Consider the following 18,975-nt stretch of genomic DNA (forward strand, 5'->3'; position numbering starts at 1 on the left):
GTGTCGATAATATCCTATTATGGCGATAACTAACAATTTCCTTTTTGATTTGTCAAACATGTTCTAATGTCCAAAATAGCCAAACTACATTGTGAGCTTGTAGCCTTGTGAGCGTGAAGAGTTGCTATTTCTGCTATTTTTGAAAATCTTTGACAATTTTTTTATTTATAAAATATGGCAAGCATACAAAGTTATGACATTAATATTCAGTATGTTAAATACAATAGATAATACAAAAAGACTGGTTTTGTATGTGATACAGTTATCACCCACTCTCATATTATGACAGGTGGTTACATAAAGTCCTGTGAACATGAAGGGCCCCTTGTTCTCTCCCAATAAAAGGCGGAGGTTTACTTCATCTGCATGGTTTTTCACATGCTATTTTTACTTGACAGCTGCAGTCTGTTGGTGCTGCACAGTAAAATCCTCATTGTTAATGGAGAAGTATTCATGTAGGGCTGGGCAATATGGACACAGTCAAATATCCCATATCTTTGATCAAATACTGTACCTCCATATTGATATTGTGATGATAATATCGTATTGTGACTTTCTTTTTTATATTCCAAAATCGCAAAAAAAGCTATGTCACGATGCATTGTGAGCTTTTTGCCATTTTTTTGGAGGGAGAAAAGTGATTAAAAGTGATTAAAACCAGGATAAGACATCACTTATGGCAAAAGTCTTATGCCATGTCACAACATTGCGATTTCAAGATCCCAGACGATATCTAGTCTCACAATATCACTATATTGATATATTGCCCAGCCCTACTGGCTTGTGGTGTGACCACTATCCAGGCGGCCCTGACATGACGAAGCAAAATTGACACAACAAACAAAAACAGCACAAAAAGCATTCACACCGGACAATAGCTGAGGTGACTTTAAAGTGGGAGGGAGAATGAGTATGAAAAGGGAGGAAGAGGAAGAGATAGAGAGAGATAGCTGATGATGGAGAGAGGCTGGGGGCATGGAGGAAAGAAAAAAACTAAACAGTTGCTCTACTTTATTCTCAGATCTGCAGTTGAAAATGGAATTGGCAATGAAGAATTTATATGAGTGCCGTGTGGATTTTCCAATTCAGTGCCTCATAGTAGAGATGGCAGGGGACGGAGGTTCCTTTTGTACTGGGGATGTAAAGGGAATTGCTGGCCTGTATCTTTAGGCTTGCTGTTAATGCACTACAGCAGGCATAATGACATACAGTACACAGTACACATGATTGCTCGCATTACACCTAGCCTATACACTACTAGGAGATGTGTGGAAATCCTTAACCAGATGAACCCTGGTGTCCCTATTCTGGGGCAAACATTTGGCGAAAAGAAATTGACTTTTTGTATTGAAATGCTTTTGTTTTTAAACCTGTCGAAGCACTTTGTGACTGTTGTGTCAGTGAAAGGTGCTCTATAAATAAAACATACGTTAAATGCATTGGTCTGGCCAATATATTGGTCATTATTTTACTTTTTTGATGACATTGGTATCGGCAGTTGTAGCCGATGTTGTAGTCGATGTGTACCGATTTTATAATTAAGGCCTATTCAAACATTTTCAAATATAGCAGATCTACAAGCTCACAATGTGTTGCGATGCTAAGTGCTGAGCTTGTAGATCATTTATTTTTTTAAATCTTAGAATTTCCTTTTTAAATGTGTGAAAACTTCTATCATGAAAGTAATCACATCTTTCAAATTGATTAGCAGATTTTGCAACTTTTTGACAAAATCAGTTGGGCTCTATACAGTACCGTATGTGAAGTGATAGAACTGAAGGAATAGCTGCTGTTCTTGTTAGATGTGATACTTTGTCTGTTCCAGTGGTTTAACTACTTGAAACTGAAATGAGTGGTTAACACAGCAGCTGTTTCTTTGGCTCTTGGATTGTGAAGCTTGTATGCTCAAGTAATAAATCCATATTGCATGTCAAATTATTGACTTTGTTCATAAGCTGCGTATTGACCCCCTCCAGGAAGAAACAGGACGTACTCTCGGCATCGGTCATGCGTCTCCCTGTTGGGGTTTATTTGCCAATAATGACCTCCCGACAGTACATTATGCCCTGCCATGTTTGAGGAACGAAAAACCAAGCATCAGCACCAGACATGCTCAACATGCACCACTTACAGGTCAGAGACATCCACGCCACATACATGCAGTAAATTCTACAGCAGGAAAATGATGGGGGCAAGGGGCTCGCCCAATGGTGGCTGCTTCGGCACATTAGTGGACTCCTCTATTAGTGGTCACATGATACAGGCAGACCTTGCGGAGCTCTCATTCTACATTACATAACACCAGACTGTGTGTGCGTGCGCACTCCGCGCGTGCATGCAAGCAAGCGCACATGTGCCACCATGCCTTGGCTTTTTCTCTCTCCGCCTCTCTCTCTCCCTGTTAATGAGCCAATGTGTTAGTATAGCTGGTAGCTACTGTAGTGAAGAACAGGTCTCATTACAGACAGCCAGTGATACAAACAGGAGGTGGGAATAGATACCAGCTGTGCGAATACATCAACACATAATGGTCTGATTAAAGGGTATAGTCTAACACAGAGCAACAGGGAATTTCTAGTCATGTTTTCCTATTGCAATTAACTTTTCTGTCAGATATGCATTATGCAAGGTAGGGTATAAAGGTGCACTTGGTAAAGATGCACACGCGCACACACACACACACACACACACACACACACACACACACACACACACACACACACACACACACACACACACACACACACACACACACACACACACACCCACACACCCACACACACACACACACAGTTCTGTTTGTCGTTGTGATGTAGTGTGCAGGACAGGTGTATACAATTACAATGGATTAAATAACGTCTGTACATTGTTGGATCTCATCTGGTACAATAGAAATAAAATCCACTCTGGGGGTATACAAATGTAACCGAATCAGGATTTTACACTGATCTAGCCGACCTCCACTGTGACCAACAAAGACTTGGCAAATAGACCAGATAGATGATTCTATGTGTGAAGCTTGAGCAGTGAAACCGTGTCAATAATAAGATTCAAATTTGTTGTTTGTCCAAAAACTGTCTCACCATTGAGAGAACTCTTTGAATCTTGGTGTGCAGCGCAAATCCTGAATGCCAATTTAAGGTTCATTGCAACTCCGTCTCAAAAAAAAATCTAAAATAGCTGATCCACAAGCTCACAACACGTTGCAAGCGATGAAATTTTTGGGGAAAATGTGTGAATTAATTAATTTATTTGTTTTTACAAAAACTAAAAAGCAAGCATTTACTCGGGACCCATAAAAACTGGTTCACACGAGCCCCCTAACCAAAACTGGGTCTCGAACCATTGTTTGAGAAACACAGCACCTCTGTCATACTTGAGCTCCCGTGCACGTATGGTGTCACTGTGTAATCACCTCGGCAACATCAGTCATCAGACCACCTGCCACATGAACCTGGGGGCTGAATAATTTCTGCCGCTAGATTTACAGCGGTTATACTTCTCACTGCTTGCCAGGGCTTCTCGAATCGCTGGCCTCACTAACGAAGTTGATGGATTGGCTGATGAATGGGGCACAGGCTGACAGAAGGGCTTTGATTGGTGTGGGTCTCAGTGACAGGGCATCTCTCTGATGGGCCATTGGCTGAATGACTTCTCAGGTCTGGTGACATGGCTACATTCCACACAGGAAAATCCTCAGTGTTCATTTAACACTTTAATACGTTTACTGTACAGTACCAACAGTCTGCAACTGTAAATTATGAAAAGAAACCAAGTAAAAATGTGCAGATGATGTAAACCTGTCATAACATGAGAGACAGTGGGTGATAACTGTATCACATACAAAGCCAGTATTTGTGTCTAATAGTATTCATTGTATTTAACATACGTATGTATACTGTAAAACTTTGTCAGCCCTTCATTTTTTTTTTCCCTAAATTTTTATCCCACGATTTTGTAACCCTATTTTTTACACCCAGTGCCAATTGTCTATGTAATCCTGGGCACTACCTTCCCTCTGCCAACCTAGGGAGGCCAGGGCCGAGCTCATGCCTCCTTCAATGCATGAGAGCCAACTGACCTTCTTGTCACCTGACAGGGGAGAGTTTCCCTGGTTGGACGTAGCGCGTGGAAGGAACACGTTATTCCAACCAGTTCCCTTCCCCTCCATCAGGCGCCCCGGCTGGCCAGGGGGAGGCAGTATAGTGACCAGGATTACTGCATGTTTTTGTGAGGGTACCTACCCTAGGAGACACGGGGAGAACATGCAAACTCCACACAGAAAGGCCCTTTCGCCAACCCCACCTAGGGTATGGGCACTGATGACGCGGAGGAGAGAACACACCCCCAGCGCCCACAGCGTCCCCTGCGGGAATCGAACCCAGGACCTTCTAGCTGTGAGGCGACAGCACTACCGACTGTGCCACCGTGCCCCTTCTTTTTGAAGGGTTTCCAAAGGGTTGATGAGGTTACCAAAATCAGTAGGGTGAGCCTGTTAAAACTCTTTCAGTGCCAAGAGTATTTTCATAAAGTACTCCCAAACTGCCAGGAATTTGCGTTTTTTTAAATTTTTTAATTTTTAAATTTTTCATTCAAATAAATGATCTGATTGGGGTTTTAAACCCATAATACAGTTCTACCAGTAGAGAGCAACAAATCGACACATTGATGATCTCGCTGGCTCACTCGCCCCCTCCCAAACAGGCTCACGTCATATCCGGTCAGAACCGGATGTTGACATTTTCGATAATCGTTGATCGGGCTAAATTACGATGCGATACACGACTACGATGACTGATCGTCACCCAGACCAAAGAGAGTAGACGTGGACCTCTCCGTTCGCTTTTTATACCGTGTGAAAAAAACGTGACTTTCCCTATTCTGGCCGAAAATCACCGGAGAAAAACAACGTGACCCGGAAATTAATTATTTTTTTTACATCCGGCTCCGGGTGAGTCTGATGTAGTCAGGAAGCGAAAGTGATCATGAAAAATATACAGAATAGCGCGACCACAGTCAAAAGTAAAAACTCGGGATTTCTCGTGCTGGCACTGAGGATACTCGGGAAAAACTCGGGATATGTCGGGGCGTGGCACTGAGAGAGTTAAGGTAATGACTTATGAGACACCTTGTGGGCAGTGTTGCCATTTTGGCACAACAGCAAAGTCAGGCCAAATGGTTAGGTTTCATCCTCAGAGGAGTGTGAATATGTTCGGCAAGTTTCATAGTTATCTGCCCGTTACATTTTGAGATACCTTTTGTCACCTATGGGTGTCGCTAGAGGAAGTCATGGCGTCACCTGACCGAGATCAATCGACTTCGTCCTCCAGGGAGAATGAATGCTGCCAATGCTGTCACTGCCGGTACTGTATAGGGAGGGTGTAACCACGCGTGCGTCTCCTACACATATATAGATAGAGACAACCAGCCACTTCTTCTCTCCTGACAGTGAGGAGTTTCACCAGCAGAGCGTAACGCTATCTCCCCCAGATCATCTCCCTGCAGAAGCAGAACAGGTTCCCTGACCGACCAAAAGGAGTGACTACTGCAGTGACAAAGAACACAATCCACTACCAGCTTCACACCCACGAACACGGGCAGTTGTGTCTGTGCCTGCTCTATACTTTGTCATACGACGGTGTTGCTCGCACAAGATTGCAGATCTGCTATTTTTGGCGAGTGACACCATCGTAAAACAGAGTACAAGTGAAAGATTCTGTAGCCTACGTTGTTACATTGTTACCACAGCAACCAATGCAGATAGGTGGACGATGTCTGAATACACAAATCTGATCTAATCACTTGCAAATAATAGTGTGGACAGTCGGAAACAAATCAGATTTTCCTGCAATCTCAACAAAGCCTAAGGGATGTATCATGTATCATCTCCAATCAAATGTGTCCACATTTCAGAAGTCATCTCTTTTGAAGCTATTTGATGAGCTCAATGAATGGCTTGATAGTGTTAGTGGTGTTTAGATAAGTCATCTGCATGTCTGTCTTGTGTCTATCTAGTCCAGGAAATGTTTTGGTATTTATAAACAGAAAGGCAAGGCAGAGTCAGAATGTGTACTGTGACTGACAAGGATGCACACAGATGCACAAATGTTTCCTTTGGATACAAAGAAAACATGCAATCACAGATACACAAGCCTACAAATATTACACACATGCACCCACACACACACACACACACACACACACACACACACACATACGCACGCATGCACGCAGATACACTGGGCCTATAATGAGAAAGAAACAAAGTGAATACGTTCAAATCGGAACAGATCTATCGCCAGCTGCAGATTAAACAACACAACAGCAAGGATTCTGGGGTGACTTTTTTCACAATCGCCTGTCCAGCCCATTCATAATCATTCTGACATCTGAACCTTCTCTGACATATTTCATCACATCCACTCACGCACGCACGCACACACACCCGCTCTCTTGCTTGTACAGTACTGCTTCTAGTGGTAGCTGTTGGCCATTGCATCCTCTGAGTGTACGCCTTGGCTGAATTTTATCAAAGGCCTCCCTGACCTAAAATCACAATGTTCTTCAGATCATAGATCAGTCCTAGATCAGTACTCAGAGGTACAGTAGCTGATAAGCATCAGTGTCCCCATGACACTCTGATAAATCGTTCTGTGTGTACGCACAGCGAGCGCAGATCCGGGGCAGATAGATATACAGTATCAGCAGGTGCTCGGTTGGCATGCTGCAGCAACGTGTAGATAGATGGGTGGTACTGAAGCACTGGTCTCGGGATGCAGTGTAACCCTATGCTAGGTGGTAAATATAGCTTGTGGCTGCTCAGTGCTGGGCCGGGTAGACCTTACAGCTCTGCTCGACCTTGGCCCATCCTTCCTTCTACCGCCCGTCTTTCTCCTCCTTGAAGATGAACAAGTGCTGCCATTGCATGATACTGCGCTACTTCCTTGTGTGTATCTCCAAAAATGCATTTGAAGGTGTTTAGAGAGGGATGGATTTTTTCTTTAAGCAGTAGCAGTAGTTCTCAAACATTTTCATTTCCATCTGAAAAGATGTTGGGCCAGGGACCCCCATAAGAGAATGTTTGTGTTGTTAAAAATAGGTCCCTGGACATCACTTTGAGAACCACTGCTTTTAAGTGATGCACACCTGATTTGAAATTAGGACCCCAGAACCTCATTCAACCTCCACGTAAATATTCATGGTTTACTTTAAATCAATCAGCAGAAAGTAGCAAAATTACAAGGTATTTACGAGGTCACAAGGTCATTTATTGAGCAGAGGTGACACAGACAGAGATATTGAACATGATAAACACAAGTACACTGACTCATACTACAAGCACATTGATGCTTGATTCACTCACACAAAACAGAAACATGGATACTACTGTATATGCCCACACACACACTTGCTTGTGTGTGCACTCATGTGTATGCACTCAAACACACTAGTGTACCCAGAGACATACTGTCGCACATCCGTGTCCCGCACACACACACACACACACACACACACACACACACACACACACACACACACACACACACACACACACACACACACACACACACACACACACACACACACACACACACACACACACACACACACACACACACACACACACACACACACACAGGTCCTTTGAAATCTGGGACACTTCTTTTAGATTCTCCTCTCAAATAAACACTCACACACTCACACACTCTCGCTCTCTCTCGCATTCCCTTGCTTCCTCCTTCTCACGTACAGAAACAAGGCAATTGTTTCATCCCTCCTCTTAGACTGAATCTAGGGCAAGATATTTACACACATTGGGACCGCACTACCCTGTGCACAATAATGACTTGCTTAAGTCTGACATCCGGTTCATTGTTAATAGGAACTGAACCTCATAGATTGTACTCTTTGGAGATTAATACATGTCTTTAATCAGTGCTGCACTCTATGCCCGCAAGGCCTCACTGCTACGCAGCAAATGTATGGTTCTGTCTGTCACATGCACACAGCTCACCATGGTCGGAGCTGCGATGGTTGGGTTTTGCACACGGAATGCTTGTACAGTTTTAGAAGTGAGGGATACAACGGGTCTGGGTACCTATACCAGCTCATGCATTCACAGTAAAATGTGTTAATTTAACTCTGACAGTGTAAAAATGTGCCCAAATATTTACATTCTTGAAGTTAAAATGGGAAATTAACACTGTGATTTTAGACAAGACAGACAGACAGACAAGACAAGACAGAGGACAAAACAGGTCCAGTTCTTCCAGGCGGAGGGGGTGAAGGTGTTTCGAGGGCTTAGTTTTAAGGAGCGTAGTAGTGGCCATGGGAATACAAATTAATGAAATTCCTTAAATTTCATAAATTGATCGTTTTTAACCTATATCAAAATGACACAGATTTTTCATTGAACTTGAATTTCCCTGATATAGAAAGAACAAATAGAAATAATTAAGGTCTATCTATATCTACAGAATATAAAATGCATGTTGTATTACTTAATACTATTTGAAAAACAGGCATTTTGTAGCATAACAAAAATATGAAAGTGTGAAATAGAACAATCATTTTCTGCTACTTTAACAGGAAAAAAAGCATAAGCATTCACAGAAGTGCTAGCATAAGCACTAGCATAACATAATCCCTCTAGAAATGGGAAAGGCGACAGCAAAACTAGTAGGCCTAGCCTAGAACAGTCAACTTAAAAGGTCGGTGACAAATGCTCCCTCCTCTCCTTCCTTCCATTCTGTGGATCTCTTAGCTATGGGGCTTTCCCTGTGAAGACAGAGAGGCCTTGCCAGGCCTGCCTCATGTTGGCCTCCACTTGTTCCTTGTAGCATCCTTTGGCCGAGGCTATCTCCCTCTTTAATACTGTTTGCGAGGCTCTCTCCTCCACTCTGTCTCCACTCTGTACCAAAAAGTGAAGGCTCTGTGCTTAGCCTGGATTGCTAATTGCTGTGGTTTGTTGTTTGAGCAACGCTTAACAGTTTTTGTTAGCATACTCTCACAATATTGGATGCATATGGAGTCTACTGTGATGGACTGTTCAAGAGAATGGTCCTGGTCTGGGTGAAAACCTGCCAGTCTGTGCAGGCCAAACAGTCTTGCTGGCTGTGGATTTCTCCTCTCTGGACCACACTTGAACTGCTTCACCTTCTCTTGCGTAAGCTTTTGTCTGCATGTGGGTAGCAGCTAAATAGCAAACATCTGAGGCGCCAACGAGTGGTTTCTGTAAGCATCTGCAGACCTCTTAATCGTCATGTGTTGGCACACTCACATGCTCAAATAACTGTTAACCTCTTGAACCCTAGCATCCCTATTCTAGTGAGAACATTCGCCGAAAATGGTACCTCACAACCCGTCGCAATGCAATGTGTTGTGAGCTTGTAGATTGGCTATTTTTGGTGAAGAGATATGGTGTAGAGGGAAGAAAAAGAGCGAACCTAGTTCACTCTTTTTACGTGTAGGGTTTTTAATGTACAGATTATTTATTTTTTGATATTATACTGTTTAGACTGATGATATAAAGGTTCTTGCTTTACCTATGATCCTAGATTACTATTTCTATGCATTTGATCGTGTTTTGTTTACCTTGCCTACTGTAAGTCGCTCTGGATAAAGAGCGTCTGCTAAATGCCTACAGTAAATTGTAAATTGTGAATGACAACGTTTCGAACAAAGGCTCTTCATCAGGTCAAACTGTATCACACCCACAGACACACACAGATCACGTAACTAATTAGTGAGCAGAACAACACAATAGAGTCATCATACAATCGAATAATACAATAAATACTGTAAAGTGCTATATATTAATATACATGAACACAATACATGTTCACATGTATTGTGAACCGTGAGCGTTTGCAAATAATGAACAAGCGCACGTGAGCATCGTTAACTCCCACGAGAGCTAAGAACACCGCTCACTGTTACAAGTTGGTGAATAAAGAACGGCTTGGGAAAGATGTACTTAGGCGCCCTCGGGGGTACAGGGGCAAAGTGCTAAGGGTCAGTGGTGGAAAGTAACTAAGTACATTTATTCAAGTACTGTACTTAAATACAATTTTCAGTTATATGTACTTTACTTGAGTATTTCCAATTTCCAATACTTTTACTTCTACTCCTCTGCATCTCAGAGGCAAATATTGTACTTTTACTCCACTACAATTATTTGAAAACTTTAGTTACTAGTTACTTTTTGATTATTATTATTAGTAAAAAATGTAAGTACTTTGTACACCACTGCTAAGGGTTCAAATCACTGTGCGGTGCATCAAGCTTGCAGAGCGTGCAACACTAACAAAATTGGCCCTGTTCAGAGAGGGAAGCTGTGCGTGGGGAGGGTGACCTTTGTCACTGCACGTACTTCTATGGGCTGGGGTGTGGCCTGTCAGTGGGGAATGTTGAGTGGGAGGAGTAGGACAGATTGGCACTATGTCCTCCAGGTGGGGGCTCTTCACTGGCAGGCAGTGGTGGAAGAACTACTCAGATATTTTACTTAAAGGAGGAGTTCACCCAAAAAAAATAACTTATTTTCTATCAATTACACACCCCATGAAGCCTTGATTTCATGGATTTATTTTTGTATTTGTGGCATTCCTAAGACAATAATTTGATGACCGTGTGTATTTCCGGTAGGAGACACATTTAATCTACTTTGTGTCTCCTACCGGATACATTAGCCGGTAGGAGACGGGAATCAAATTATTAGCTTAGGAATGCGACAAAAACAAAAAATTATCCATGGATTCAAGGCATTTATTGGGTGAACTCCTCCTTTAAGTAAAAGTAGCAATACCATAAAGCAATAAAATACTCTGTTACCAGTAAAAGGCCTGTGTTCAAAATGTTACTTGAGTAAAAGTACAAAAGTATTGGCATCAAAACATACTTCAAGTACCAAAAGTAAAAGTACTAATGTTTGAAAATAGCAGATCTACAAGCTCACAACGCGTCGCGATACGACACGTTGTGAGCTTGTAGATCGGCTATTTTCAAATAGCTTATGTATAAAATAGGGCTAAAGTGGTTAATGTAATGTTTTATAATATAGAAATGTATATCTGCAAAGTAACTAAAGTTTTCAAATAATTGTAGTGGAGTAAAAGTACAAATTTGCCTCTGAGATGTAGTGGAGTAGAAGTAAAAGTATTGCAAATTGGAAATACTCTAGTAAAGTCAAAAGTAACTCAAAATTGTACAAGAACATGTACTTAGTTACTTTCCACCACTGCTGGCAGGTGGGACAGTAGAGTACAACAGCAGTGGCAAGCAGTGGGAGGAAATATTTGGCACAACGACTAAATTGGGAGAAAAAAGGGGTAAAAATAATTGGCTACTCAAAAAAGAAAAAAGGGAAAGATGTACTTGTCGTGAGACCAGAGAAGGGAACGCATCTTTCTAGTTTGAGTCGGACTTGTACTTGACGTCACATGATCACTCACAGTCACTGCAGCTCGCTGCTCTAATCAGCTGTGCGTGTTTCAGTGAAAACAGTGGGATCTCACATCAACGAAAACATCAGAGCACTTTTTCTCAAATTCACTGTATTCATTCATGCAGCACACTGATGATGACAGGGAGCGCGCGCGCGCGCACACACACACACACACACACACACACACACACACACACACACACACACACACACACACACACACACACACACACACACACACACACACACACACACACACACACACACACACACACACACACACACACACACACACACACACACACACAGATCTAGCTATCTATTACGGTGTGGCTCTGCAGGAGTCTAGCCATCTATAAGGGTCTGTCTGTGTGTCTGCATGTCTGTGTGTGGAACTAATCTCGTAAACCACTGTTTGTTTACGTAATGTTTGTTCAATTCGTACGTACAAATTTGGAGTCATATACGTCATAGATATGTCATAGACATAGATGACGAACGCATGAAGTCTGAGCTCCACATTTGAGCCACGACGTTCCCATGTGGATCGTGAAATCCACATCTTTAAGCCATTTCACAATAGGGGTACCACAGCCAATGTTGCCAGATTCTGTGAGAGAAACAAGCAACCAGGTCTAGGAAAACCAGCCCAAAAGAAGTGACTATGGGCCACATGAGCACTTTAACATAATCAGCTATTTGAAAATAGCAGATCTACAAGATCTACAATCTACAAGCTACGAGCTTGCGGGGAAATTATAATAAGCAGATCTGGCAACCCTGACCACAGCTAAAGGCTATGGTTATTTGGAGTCCTTGGCAGGGAATCCCTGATCTATATTGAGACTGAGAAAGAGAGAAAATGTAAAGAGACAGACAGACAGAGGCAAACATACAAGAGCCCTCAGCACTCGTGTGCTGAAATGAGTACATTATTAGAGGTCACCATCCATGAGGTTACATAAAAGAGGAATGAGATACCCTGGAGCCATGCTATTTCTCACACGCACGCGCGCGCACACACACACACACACACACACACACACACACACACACACACACACACACACACACACACACACACACACACACACACACACACACACACACACACACACACACACACACACACACACACACACACACACACACACACACACACACACACACACACACACACGCGCGCTATGCATTAGCGGGTCTCAGAATCTATTGAATTAAGTGCACGCCTGGAGGAAACTGTGCAAATGTACTGTACATGCCTATAAAGCTTCATGTTGAAGTATTGCAAAAAATAAATATCTATTTCTTTCCCCACAGCCTTGCTACCCCGTCTCAGAGGACAGAGAAAACAGAAACTGATACTGAGTCATGTTAACCACTTACCAGTAAACCCTGCATGTACTCCGGTGAACATCAAACAGCGAAAACAGCAGGTCTGTAAGCTTGCAGATCTGCTGTTTTCTAATGACTTTTCCAAATGTCTGTCTATTATGACATGCCCAGAATAGGGTCACTAGGGGTTAAGGTTGTGGTTAAGGTTTAACCGCGGCGTTGACTGACCATCAGCTACTGTATCCGTTTCATTGATTATCTGTGTTGTGTCTATGAGCACTTTGGTCACCATGTATTGGCCAAACAGGGTTAATGTTTCCCACACTCTTATTCTAGGTCTCTGAAATGTCGAGGGACAGCGAGTGCATTTTCCGGCAGCGGCTGCTGTCGCGGCAGCTCCGCGGAGCTGCCGGCGGCGCCAGCTCTGAGAGTGTGCTGCGTTTGTGTAACGCAGTCCCCACCAATATTATTTACGATTCTGTGCCTATCGGTACATAACTCGGACGGCGCTTAGTCGAATAGCAGACCATCGGCCGGTCGTCGCGGGCACTCGTGCCTGGAGGCGCTCGGGCGCGACTCCTTGGCCTCAAGGTCTGCTGATTCGGCGCGCCTCCGTCATGGTCCAAAACTATACTTTATCGGCGGAAAAAAGAAGTTGACTGCCGCTCCTCCACCGGCAGTTCCGCGACTGCCGCTCCTCCACCGGCAGTTTCCGCGGCAGTTCCGCTGCTCCGCCGGCAGCTGCCGCTCCACCGCCGGCAGTCACTGCCGGGAGCTGCCGCTCCTCCACCGGCAGTTCCGCGGAAGTTCCGCGGCTGTTGCCGCTGCCGGAGAATGCACTCGCTCCTTCTGGAAATGTCAGTGATGTTAACTTGTTTCAGAGGCCGCACATGTCACATCTATGTTTTGCTTGCCAGCTAAGAGATAAAATCAGAATAAATTTGATTGCTGAAATAGCTCTCCTTTTTTGCGTTATGCATATTTCACACTGGCACACATTAGTCGACCACTTTCGACCTGGTGTCCCTATTTTGGGCATGCTGTTATAGATGAACAGTGTCAAAGATTGTCAATATTTGTTGACAATGTGTAAACTATTTGTTTGGTTATTTTCAATATCCGTTGGCCATACAATGAAGTAAATAGAGCAATATGTGGTTATGTGGTCGCTATTGATTGATTGATTGACACTTTGATTGCCAAAAATGCATACATGAACAAAGAGGATAAAAACCCCAAAAAGCCTGAGAGCTTATTTCCATTGGTCCTTTGAGTGTAAATGCAAGTGTAAACTGAGTGAGCCATGTGTGTCACTCCATTACCTGATTTGGTTCTCTCTAAAACCCATAGAAATAAATGTATAGAACATGGCCGTGACCATAGCAATGGTGTGCGGAACATGAAATAGGAAGTAATCAATCGGGGCCTCTATGACGTATTTGTTCCATGTGAAGACAACTTGGTTATGGTAGCAATAAGCATTATCAGGTCTCCAAGGAAAGTCGGCGAGAGTACAACGCTTACGACATAATTACTCGTCTCTGCCAGGCCGGTTGGTCGTTGGCAGACAGCCGAATGCCGGAGACTATGTTTTCGCCTCTGTCCATCCATTCGTGTGTGTGTCTGTCTGTCTGTCTGTCCCACTGTATTTCAGTGTGACAGTCTCGGGCAAAGCTGGATCTCAGGCAGCGCTGAAAAATTAGCGTGAAACTTTGCACGCACACTTCCAGTAGGTCAAGGAAGAAGAACCTTCAACCCAAAGTTTTCAAATCGACCTCATGGTGGCGCTATAACAGTCCGCTTCACATTTTGGCCTATAACTCTTGAATTTGAGGTTGTATAATAAAAAACGTTTTTTTCCCTGGAATCCTTGCATCATGATACTTTTTTTTGTACTATGCTGGGTACCCCGACTAGTCTATAGCTATGTCTACAAAAGAGAATGCACAAATGACAGAGTGGTCTTCTCATTCATCATTCTTTATAGGCTATATCAGAATACCTCCCCCCTACTCTCCGGGCCATCTAGAAGTGATGACAGCATCTCGGTTGGAAATGCAGTAGATGACCTTTGAGCGAGAGGAGGGAGTTGTAGATATGCCATGCAGCACAGTTTGATTTACATCCAAAGGAGCTAATTAACATCACCAGAACATTATGGCCTCTCCCTCTCCTCCTCTCTATCTCTCTCTCTCTAGAAAGTGTGTCGGGGACAATACAAACAGACAGATAAGGACCAAGACACACAGGGAGATGGAGGCAGAATCAATGAAGCAGAAAGGGGAAGCAGAATAGTTCCCAAAAAAACATTTTTCAACATGGCCTCCTGAGACATGGCTTCAACTAGTAAACATAATGGAAATGACAAATGCTGCCGGTGTTGTACATTGCACTATTGTGCTACTGAAATAATTGATGTATACTGTACAATTCTGGAGTGTTTGTTTAACTTTGAGAGTAAAAAAAAAAAGGACCCATGAAAGTACCTTGATTTTACGTGTCATTGTCACAAATGTTATATTTACAGTGTATAGTGTCTTTAAATACAATACATTTAATCCTGAACCTTTTCTTATAGAGGTAAGTGATAACAGGTGGTCCCTGGTAGTTGTTGAGGTGAAAACATGGCGGTCGCAGGCACAGTATTTTTGTCTTGTCTTTTTCAGTGTCCTCATTTGTGAGATCAGTCTTTCATGCTTAACCACTTACAACCTGGCATTCCTAATTTGGGCATGTAATAAAAGAAAATTCTAAATGTTCCAAGGTTTTTCTAAATGTTTCTATATTTGTCACATTTAAATATGGAGTGTAATTCCAGACCAAAGGTATGTTGAAGGGCATGCATGTGCATTTTGTTTGGTTCATTTCGTCTTCGGTGTTGCAAACGGTGCTACTGATGATGCACAACAAATTTCAGATAAATAAAATCTGACAATAAAGTATCATCAATCAATTTCCATGGGAAGCTGCTACATCCCCGTCATGTTGAAAATGGGTTGACCATTATTGGAAGTGGATTTAATGTACTGGCTGACCAACCTCGGACAGTGGTGTGCAAATCAGTAAGACAGTATAGTCAATGTGGCCATGACTCGCCAATTGTTGAAACACAAATGCACGACACTCACTCCCACTGCAAACAGCCAGACATGTGCCCGTGTCCCAGTTCCTCAGTCTGCTATTATCCTATTCTTACTATGCTGAGGCAGATGCATGATGGGACACATAAACCCATGTTATTCATGAGGAAATAGCTTAATGACCGGATTTTAAATGCCCCCCTTTTGAGAAAGATATAAATGTTCCAATCTGAGTTTCTGAGCCAAAATGTAATAGTCCATTCATAGACTTGGAGATTCATCATTAGTCAATCATTATGGTTAGCCAGTGCCATCTGTTGCCAAATACAAAATATTTGTATTTGTTTCTAATGCCTCAACTGTCTTACCGAATAAAATCATAATGTAAAACCCTCCATCTTTTGATGCTGCTACATTTGAGGACCGACCCTAGCAAATTTCTATATTACGGTTGAATACTTCCACCCGGGCCTTTCCTACACTATTGCTTCCCTCCATAAATCTAGATTACTCTACTAACAGTAGGGCTTCACTCATGAGTTGTCTTGCTCTGTGAGACCAAGGGTAAATTCCAGTATGTAGATAATTCCATCAATGGAGTAAAATGTTTCTAATTGTGTACATTCCGTACACGTGATGACGTGAAATGGCAATCCAAAATCGCCAAAGTGGCCCTTTAACATCTTCAGTATTGTCCCCCTTGGGACAATACTAATAAATATTAGCTCCGGAATCACGCACACACACACACACACACAAACAGACAGGTGTGAAAACATAATCTATTGTCCCGCCTTCGGCTTGCAGTGAAAAGAAACACACTCCACACCCTATTCACTACAGTGAATGAATCATTCTTACAATGATGAATACTAAGTAACCCCCAAGCTGCACAGTCTCAGTATCTAATACTGTACGTTAGACAAAGACAGCTTGTTAGGGAAAGCAGTCATCACAAAAAACAAGTACACAAGTAAAACAAACAGAAAATACGATCCAGACCCTATTGAACCAAGGTATTTGTCTTTATCTGAGCTTTCTGGGTGCATTGTTTTTATTCATTAGATGACTGGTGTTATCAAAACATCAGGTCTCAATAGAAAAGCATGTGAGATTGACTTACAGGGAAGCTCTCACTAACTCTAGATTCCCCTCTCACACATTCCCTCTCTTTCTGGGTACCTCCTTCCCGTCCCTTTCTCCCTCTTTATCACACGCACGCACACACACGTTGTAAAAATGTAAATATGTGCATCACAAATTAATATTATAGCAGAAAGACAGTGGTGCCAGTCAATTATGACACCAGCTAAAGCTCCCAACATCAGATACAGTATACATATGTACATGCACTGCTGTAGCTATAGCATACTCCTTAGTCTACACATCCATTTTAGGCATACATACACTACAAACAGAATATTTTACAGTGAGTGGTATTGGCTTTGTCATGAAGAATGACGAAAAAGAGGAGGAGAAAGAAGGATGGAATTCAATGTTTGTAACAATGACAGGTCCCCCTGCCTTACTGCACTCATAACCGGGAGCATTTTCATCATTGTCTGTGTGTTGATTTTCAAAGCAACATCAATGCAACACGTTCTTAACACTAACATTGACATAATCCTTAGCCCATGACGTCAAATGAGTTGTTTTGCGTCAAAGGGCGTACACTTCCGCATTTTGCAGGAGAAATACAAAGCAGACATAGGGTATTTTTTCCCCATACTTATATATATATATATATATATATATATATACACATGATCTCACATCAAAACAATGGGAATTAGGTTCAAAATCTGCGAAGTTTCAATTTTTACATCATCACGTTGTGTTGAGAGAAAGGCAATACAAAGATTTCCCCAGGTTTCCAAACTACTAAACACACAGACGTGAAGAAATGGACACCTCCATTTTAATCGTGCACCTCTCCTTTCACCCCCCCCCCCCCACCCAGCCCCCCCTCCACCATAAAGGGGGGAATACCAGAGCAAAGAGAAAGATGCCCTCCAGGGGAAGGAAAAAACGTGTGGGTCATGCTAGCAAGGATGTCATTGGAATGCAAGGATGGCATTCGAAAATAGCAGGGAGTGCTCTCATCTCCGTACAAGACGGATGTGAGTGGTACGTCCCAAAAATTACAACAATAAAGAAAAGATAAAATCCCCCCCCAAAACTGCCCACAATTCCTTCATAACAGAACATCTAAGATTCCCCTACACCACCACAAGCATAGTCATCGCGAGCATCCTTATCATTCCCCCAGAGCTAAATGTCTGACCAAGCGAACACAACCTGTACCAGATCATAAGTGCACGATTGGTTTCTCACACACACACACACACACACACACACACACACACACACACACACACACACACACACACACACACACACACACACACACACACACACACAAATTAAATGCATACATACGCAGACTATAGCTGCAAATTCATCTATATAATTGTGTGAGTGCACCCTGACCAAAATCTTCCACAACAGATGGAGGGCGAAAGACTGGAAGGGACAGTAGGTGTGTGTGTGTGTGTGTGTGCTTGCATGCGTGCGTGTGTGCATGCGCGTGTGGGCACACACGCTCGTGTATGTGCGTAAGCGTGATAGAGGCAAATGGAAGAAATACACCCCCCCCCTGCTTCCGTGAGGCAGCCAGCCATACCTTGCGCCTGCGATCCCGGGATTTATTCCTCCTTTTCTCCTTCGCCTCATCCTTGTCCCTCTGCTCCTTGGCGGCGGCCTCTTTGAGGTCCTGGTTCTTACGGAGCTGCTTGGCGGCTTGCGCCATGATGCCGCTGCTGCTGCCTCTGCTGCTGTTGCTGCGGTCGCCGTAGCTCCAGCCTCCCGCCTCCTGTTGGCCCTACAGCACCAGCCGGTCCCCTCGCTGTCCCTCCTGTTTCCCTGGGAACCCCCCCCAACCAACGCCGTAGCACCTCTAGCCTTGGTGGCCACCACTGCTTGAGTGCACGCGAGGGAGGGTGACGGCAGCAGAGTGTGCGCGCGTGTGAGTGCGTGAGAGGGAAAGAGAGAGTGGGGGGGTGGGGGGGGAGAGAGAGAGGGAGCTAGATTAGCAGGATGCTACGCGGTACAGTGACT

General features: G+C 43.3%; 1 protein-coding gene across 1 annotated transcript in view; it reads right to left on the minus strand.

Annotated features, from left to right (window-relative positions):
- The window catches only part of ank1b (ankyrin 1, erythrocytic b), a gene marked incomplete at both ends in the record, with an annotated part of 143,087 nt that extends 124,420 nt beyond the window's left edge, over positions 1-18,667 (minus strand). The window contains one exon of the mRNA XM_080420187.1: positions 18,542-18,667. Within this exon, the coding sequence (XP_080276313.1) occupies positions 18,542-18,667 (126 nt within the window). The remainder of the gene's footprint in view (positions 1-18,541) is intronic.
- Positions 18,668-18,975: the final 308 nt, after the last annotated feature.

This window comes from Gymnoscopelus braueri (genome assembly GCF_963280865.1).
Source record: "Gymnoscopelus braueri genome assembly, chromosome: 22".
Classification (NCBI taxonomy): Eukaryota; Metazoa; Chordata; class Actinopteri; order Myctophiformes; family Myctophidae; genus Gymnoscopelus; species Gymnoscopelus braueri.